The sequence below is a fragment of the Eurypyga helias genome, unplaced genomic scaffold, assembly GCF_000690775.1.
Source record: "Eurypyga helias isolate BGI_N326 unplaced genomic scaffold, ASM69077v1 scaffold839, whole genome shotgun sequence".
NCBI lineage: Eukaryota > Metazoa > Chordata > Aves > Eurypygiformes > Eurypygidae > Eurypyga > Eurypyga helias.
In genome coordinates, this window is record NW_010271200.1 from 237 (window position 1) to 8,086 (window position 7,850).

General features: G+C 38.8%; 1 protein-coding gene across 1 annotated transcript in view; it reads left to right on the forward strand.

Annotated features, from left to right (window-relative positions):
- Positions 1-1,048: 1,048 nt before the first annotated feature.
- The window catches only part of PRKDC (protein kinase, DNA-activated, catalytic polypeptide), a gene marked incomplete at its 5' end in the record, with an annotated part of 80,034 nt that continues 73,232 nt past the window's right edge, over positions 1,049-7,850 (forward strand). The window contains 8 exons of the mRNA XM_010158701.1: positions 1,049-1,168; positions 1,857-1,956; positions 2,496-2,551; positions 2,667-2,697; positions 3,719-3,876; positions 4,100-4,246; positions 6,417-6,581; positions 7,416-7,584. Coding sequence (XP_010157003.1) covers positions 1,049-1,168; positions 1,857-1,956; positions 2,496-2,551; positions 2,667-2,697; positions 3,719-3,876; positions 4,100-4,246; positions 6,417-6,581; positions 7,416-7,584 — 946 coding nt within the window. The remainder of the gene's footprint in view (positions 1,169-1,856; positions 1,957-2,495; positions 2,552-2,666; positions 2,698-3,718; positions 3,877-4,099; positions 4,247-6,416; positions 6,582-7,415; positions 7,585-7,850) is intronic.

Here is a 7,850-nt window from a genome sequence, read left to right on the forward strand (position 1 = left end):
GAATGAGAGAGAGTAATGGAGAGAGAGTAATGGCTCCCAGACCCCCTCTTCGCTTCTGCCCCGAGCATGACATACTATGGAATGAAATACTCCCTTGGTCAGTTTGGGTCAGGTACCTGAACTGTGTGTCCCCTACACTGCCTGTAGCGAGACCGCGAGAGCTGGGAATGCAGCTGCAGTGTCAGAGCGGAGAAAGACCTTGAATTCAGTGCAGGCATTCCCCAGTGCCAGCTAAGAACTTATCAGTACTGCTCCCTGCATCCAGGAACACAGCTTCCTAGCAGCCACGGACAGGAGTGTTAACTCTTTCCTGACTGAGCTCAGCACAATTGGTCACCCCTAATTTGAGCTCATCAGTTTCTGCCTTGCCTGATTATGTTATATATGATGTTAGGCATACTAATATGAGCTCTAGGTTGATGGTCTTGGCTAGTTACAGCTGAAATCTTGGCTTGATTAACAGGCTGCGCAGGGAAGTGGTGGAGTCACTATCCCTGGAGGGGCAAGGAGCCTGTAGACGGGGCGCTTCGGGAGTTGGTCTAGTGGGTATGGTAGTGTTGGGTTGGTGGTTGGACTGGATGACCTTATGGGTCTTTTCCAGCCTTGGTGATTCTGTGACGGGTCTAGCCCTTGCAAAACTTGCTGTGCGTGCATAGAACCCTTTAGTGTGAACTCGAGCCCAGAAACTTCTGGTAGCTGTTGGCCTTAACCCTGATGGTATTTAAAAGACCCGGCATAACCTCAAGGCCAGCAGAAAGCTTTGATGTGTGGTAAATACTCCCTCAGTAGATATGGCTTTTATAATCAGTTTTCTAAACCACGTTTAAGAAGACTAAATGAGTTTAACTTCTTAGTGTGAGAGGAGGATGCGTGTCCCATTGTAGTATGTGTATATATATATATGTGTGAATGCACATCATAAAGAGCCATCTTTCCTACATACTAATCAGCGATGAGCCATCAGGGATGGTTGCAAGTTACATAGGAATTGCAATGGAAATGTCAAAGTAATGATTTCCGTAATTAATATTGAATAATATTAAATTACTTTCTAGTACTGGAGAAGATCTATGAGCTTCTGGGAGTTTTGGGAGAGATCCAGCCTAGTGACATGATTAACAACTCTGAAAAACTATTCCGAGCTTATTTGGGAGAACTTAAAACACAGGTATGATTGGAATTTCTTTTCAGACTCTTGCATCACTTTTTTTTTTTTTTTCCCTTTTGATGTGTGTAGCACTGTATGTTGGAATACTATTGTTAGTGGTACAGTTTGTAGGGATCTAACCGGACGATTGTAAGTGCTTCCTTAAGAACTGTTACAGTTTGTGTTCTCTGGTTCCGAGAAGCTTTCAGAATAACAATTCAGCACAGTCAGTGACAGAGAATTAACTCATTTTACTGCGAGAAAAGTTGGCACGTGATGATCACTGCGGTAGTGCCCAAGGAACGTTATGTTGCCATGCACGGGTAGTTTCTGATTTGGTCTCTACTAGCTGCGAAATCCTTGCACTTCAGGTAAATACCACAGTTACGCTGAACTTCACTTTCCTGTATTCTGCACTTTTAGGGCATTAGTGTGTGCTATCTAAGTTTTGCCATGGCTGGTGTTTGGTGTTTGGAAATGCTTGTCAATGGATTTCTTATGCTTCTGTAGTTAAAATCCTTCCCAGCTGGTATGAAACTTGTGAGAAGGGGATGTTTCTGTGGACCTGTGATCATAGAGATGGGTGATAATACAGTTGTGTCAAGTTGGTGTATGTTTTTTTATCTACACTTCTAGGAACTGGGAAACCTTGGTGTAAATTTATTTTAGCTTGAGGATAATATTTCGTTCAATTCCCACTTCTTTTTAGATGACATCAGCTACAAGGGGACCCAAACTACCTGTTGTAGCAGGATGTCTGAGGGGACTGGTTGCACTGATGTGCAATTTCACCAAATCTGTGGATGAAGGTATGTTCTTTTTCTGTGTGAAAGGCAGTTGTACAGTTTGATATAGTTGTACAGTTTTAATCATTATACAGCCAGCAGGCAGCACCATTTCTCTCTTGTGAACTCGGAATGAAAATTTCCCCACTGGCAGATGCTTTATGCAGAAGCAAGGCATATCCATATGTAGAGTGGCTTCATCAGTGTGTTTCTGTATTTACATGTTTGAAGTGCTGTTTTCTAACCAGCGGTCAGGCATCTGTGAGAGCCATTTGGAAGCTGGTGTGCGGTTTATACAGAGGTGTGTTTCCTTTAGAAGAGATATCTGTTAAAACATGGGTATTCAGAAAAAAACAGTGAATGTAGATGTACAATTTTTTTTTTCAAATATAAGGGTGTTTCAGGAAAAAGCGTCTCTGCATCTTAAAATGAGATACGTAAATCTTCTTCAAGACCACGAAGAAGCAATATTGCTTCTTCATACCAAGCTTTGTATAAACTTTGTCTTCACTCTACCTCGTGTGTCTCAGTAGTGAAATACTCCTTATTGGATTGTTTCACAGATCCCCAGACTGCAAAGGAGATCTTTGATTTTGCAATGAAGGCAATCAACCCACAGGTAAATCTGCCACGTGTTAATTGTTCCGCATAAGTGAATTAGGCCTGATAAAGAATAAGTCACGTGAACAGCACCATTAAGATAACTTGGTGACAAACCTTTTCTGATATTACAGGTTGATCAGAAGCGATATGCGGTACAGCTCGGTAAGACTGTAAATTATTTCAGTTTGTGCTGAAATGGTCCGTAAAATGGTGTCTTCTGTTTAGGGTTGTTGATTCTCTATGGGCTGTCTTCAGGTGGCTCTAGTCTTCAGGTGGCTCTAGTCTTCAGGTTTCTAAGCTGATTGGAAAGCAAAGCTGGTGTACTTTAGGTTGGAGTCTAAAGAGAGTTAAATATGTATTTGGTTAAACTAGGCAATGTCCAATGAGCTTATGAGCAGCAGCATTACGCTTGGTGCCAACTGCCCCTTCTGGACTAGTACAAAACCCTGGTGTGAGAAGGTAGGAGTAAAAATAGGAGGAATGGAGCAAATTAGGAGAAAAGAGAAGATGATGGATTGGGTTGAAGGAAAAAAAGAAGAGAAGGGGAATTTCACTGGAAGAAGGAGAAGGAAATTGAGAACAAATGAAGTTTGTGAAGAAAATGAGAAATTGGCCTGTGAAATGTGAGTGGCTTATGCCGAAATTGCAGAAGTGCAAGGTTTGGGTACGAGGCCCATGGCAGCTGTGGAGGGTAAAACCCTTTTTAAAGATAGTAAAAAAAAAAATAAAAAAAAAATCATTAAATCTTGAAATTTCACTTAAAACGGAGTGAAATTACTTACATTTTGAATTCTTTATTTGTCTCCATCACAGTCTGGTGGAGGTGTGGACTTGAGCATATTCCCTGACCACAGAAACCAAATCCTTGTAAACTGTGCCATCGAGCATTATTATTTGTAACCAGTAGAATCCCTTCCTTTCTCACTGTTAATGTAAATGCTTAAGAACATAGCTGTGCTTTCCATAATGGTCTACATTTTTTTTAAACGGAGGAGTGTTTTTATGCTTAAGTTCTTAATGTTTGGATACTGTTCCTGTAATGGCTAGAAGAGTACATTTTATACCTTCCAGTCGTGGTAGGTATACCTACCTGAAGTCCTAGTGTGGATTTTTGTAGTTTGGTCTGTTTTTTGTAAGTGGCATATGAGTCTGGGCTGTAATGAGAATTGTTTTTAAATTGCAGCTGGTTTACAGTTGTTCAGCTGGCATGCTGCTCAGTTTGGTGCCTTGCTCCTGGACAACTATGTCTCCCTCTTTGAAGCAATGTGTAAATGGTGTGGCCACACAAATCAGGAGCTGAAGAAAGCCAGTCATTCTGCACTGGATTCGTTCCTCAAACAGGTATTGCAACTTCACTGGGTTCTCTGAGACTAAAGCAAAGTCAAATTTCTTGAACCAGTAGAATATTTGTTTCTTGGAAGTTCCGTGAATCTGTTTACTAAAGAGTCATTTTGTTTGAAGTGCTTCGTACTACGAGCTAAATATCTTTTAAGACTTACTGTAATTGTTTTGTGCTTTTGTTCATGATTCTGGAAATGCAGAAATTTTTGTATCTGCTTCACAGGTTTCATTAATGGTAGCTAAGGATGCAGAGCTACACAAGAGCAAGTTGCAGTTCTTCATGGAGCAGTTCTATGGAATCATCAGAAGAATGGATTCGAGCAACAGAGAGTTGTCAATTGCCATTCGTGGATATGGACTTTTTGCAGCAGTATGTGCAGGAAACATTCTGATAAAGGAGCATACTGAAGGCATTTAAAGCTAGGATTCGTATACCATTCATTTTACTATTTTGCAGGGCTTGTTATAGAGGGAGTGCTCCTATTTCTGGATTAAGTGTTGAGCTTAATTAGGTACACTGTAAAACAGGTTGTTGAAAGTTACTGAAAAACATACTGAATTTAGTGGGAGCACTTGCATCATTGAGAACTGAAGTTACTTCTGCTTGCCCTCTGGTTCTGAAGTGGAAAAACAGAGGCTTCATACAAGCTGTCACAAACTTAAAGCTGTGCTTAATCACTTGGTGAAGATAATAAATACCTTGTTAGGTCTGTCTGCATTTAGATGGTAGGATCCAGGCCAGCTCTGCTCTGGAAGCAGTTCAGATATGTTTCATAGGGAGTGGGAATCTTAATCAGGACCTAAAACGCACGGCTGACTGTAGGACACTAGGAGGTAATTTGTGAAACAACTGAAAAATAAATTATTAAAAAACCCCCACCAGGCAACAAAATCATGCTTATACATTTGTGGGGGGCAGGTGTGTTTGTCAGGAAGCACCACTAAGAACCAGCTCACAATTTTTGTCAGCAGTTAATCAAAATAGGGGAATATAACAATGCAGTTAAGGTTCTATCAAGCAAGGGTGGTATTTATGTATCGGCCATTATGTGCTTGATGGTGGTACCCCGGCTTTTATATAACAGAATTCTAGACATTCCTTTTTTTTCTCTCAAAGAAATGATTAGGTTAAATAATCTGAAAGATTATTTAGAGAAGGTTAGGAAATTGAGTTTAAATAATCTGAAAGATTATTTAGAGAAGGTTAGGAAATTGAGTTTAAATAATCTGACAGATTATTTAGAGAAGGTTAGGAAATGTGATAGAATATGATTCAGCTGGTTCTTAGCAAAATCCTTTCCATTTTGCTGCCTTTTGAGTAGAGTACGTTTGTTCTGTAGACTTTTTAATGTGCTTTATTGAAACCTAGTCGTCTTCTTCTATGATATGACCTAGAAAGGAATTGAGTTAAAGGTGGTGTTTACAGAAAAAAATGAAGTATTTAAAATTACTGAGTTGAAAAAAATGTGTTTAAAATAGCTGTTATGCAACACAAGAAGTTAATTGAAATTGCATAATGTAAAGAATGCTGCAGATTTTAACAGGAAAAAGGGATCCTAATACTCCAATACTTATAAATTTTTATTATGCTAAGGCACAGTAATAGTGTGTTTTAGACTAGATCTCAGCCAAGCATCACACGCTAGGTTCTGAGGAAGTGGCCTTGCTGGTACTGCAGATAGTGGCCTTAGCCTGACCACAAGTTCACACAAGTCACTAATTCACTTTCAAGGCAGAATATTTCTTTTACTGTCTAATTGCTAAAATGATTTTAAAATCATACTTGCAGTTCCACAAATGATAAATGGATAGTCTTAATTTTGTCAGCATGTTTTTAGACAGGCTAGATTTAACCTTTAGCCTATTCTGTCATTACCTAAATCGGTCCATTTTTCCACAGTCAGTTCCCCACTATGGTTCTTGTCTGTGACCTGATTCCTGGTTCTCTTTTCCACAAAGACTGCTTTTTGACCTAGCTCATGCTAAATACTCTGATTTACACATCATTCGGTAGAAATCTGTAAGCATTATTACATACCCTCTAGAACTGCTTGGGATCTTTCTGCTTATTCATTGATTTAGGAGTGGTCTTTATCCTCTGCACAGATCCCGGCACAATGAAAGTTCAGAATTTGGGCTTCTGGGTTAAATGTGTGAATGATACTTGGCTAAGCCACATGGAAGTTAGCCACTTACTACTTCAATGCAGCTAGGTCAAAGTGTAAGTGAATATTAGCATCCATAATGCCATATGTAAGATATTTACAGCCAAACACTATGTTTTTTAGGCTGGATTTGAAACTGTGTTACTGAAAGTTCAAGTACTGTTATAGTAAATTACATTGCAGCAGTGAACTTTTTTAACTTATTGCAGGTACCATGTTTCTCGTTCATTGTAGCAAGTAGAAAACTTGGAGCTACTTTGTTTAGATTTATTGAGTTACTGGAAAAAACTAAAATACTATTCTTACTATGCTTCAGTGAAGACTTGGCTGTACAAAGTTGCTACATTCTGTTGTATTTTATTTTCTCTTTGTAAGCCCTGTAAAGCTATACATTCTAAGGACGTTGACAACATGTATGTTGAGCTTCTTCAGCGATGTAAGCAGATGTACCTCACAGAAGCAGAAACAATGGATGACCATCTGTATCACCTGCCAAGTTTCCTCCAGTCCGTTGCAAGTGTTATATTCCATATAGATACAGTAAGTACCAGTCAGATTTTTTTAAGGCTGCTACAGCTATATAAGGAGGTACTAGCTGTGCACTTACCTATGGAGGATGTTTCTTTATCTGAAATATGATGGCATTTAGCTCCTAGAGGATGGGAAGAATATCAGGAGATTATTGGATTTTACTTGAATATAAAAAAATGCAGAGAACATACTAAATAAAATGCTACAGTGCTTGTAATGAAAACCATGATAGCCAAATGTGAGTAAGTTTTTATTTATTTTAGGTGAAGCTATTTATTTGGACCTAGCCTTACCCTTCCCTTTATGTGTTTAAACCCCTCTATTGCTGCTTTTTCTGTTGGTACTGTTACTCAGTATGTTCTCTGAGCCTGATACTTGGATCTTCCTCTGATGCTATGCTGTCTGTGTTCCAGTGAGGGCTTTCTGGATCCTGGCTGGAGCTGGGAAGTAAGGTTGGGGCAGAGAAGAGACTTTCACTTATGGTATTTAGATTGTTAAGGATGAACAGATTATACTGCTGTGTTATTATTGTTTAATTAAATTGGTACTTTTCTAATAAACTTAAGACTGGTTCCACCAAAGCACTAATCTATTCAGGATCCACTGTCCATAATATGTTCCAGGAAACTTTCTTATTCTGTTTGGGTGTTGGCTTTTTTTTTTTTTTTTAATTCTCTAAGATGAATTCACTTGCCAAGTCTTTTATTTTTCTCAGACTAGGTCATGATGTAAACTCTTGTAACAAAGTATCTTGCTGAAATAATTTAGCATAATTCTTCACATTGATATAGAGTTATAATAATTGTCTTTGCATGATGGGTGTTTTGGTTTTGTTTCTTTTAGATTCCCGAGGTATACACCCCAGTTCTGGAACACCTAGTTGTCCTGCAGATCAATAGCTTTCCACAATATAGTGAAAAAATGCAGTTAGTCTGTTGCAAATCTATAATAAAGGTATTTCTAGCCCTCTCAGGAAAAGGTCCAGTTCTCTGGAGTTTTATTAGCACTGTGGGTGAGTCTGTGATATTAACTTTGCTGTGGTTTTTTAGGGGGTTGTGGTTTTTTTGGTTTGTATTTTTTTTTTCCTATAAATTGATTAACTGGTTCTGAGAGAGAGAGATGTGGAATAGTCATTTGGGGGTAAAAAATGAAGCTTTTCCCATCCTCTGATAATGAAGGTTTAGGGTTCTCGTGTTATTTTTCAATATCCATCATTAAATGACTTAAGGGATACATTTAACAGTTGTTTGAAATGATGGAGTGGCTGTTGTCAAGGGC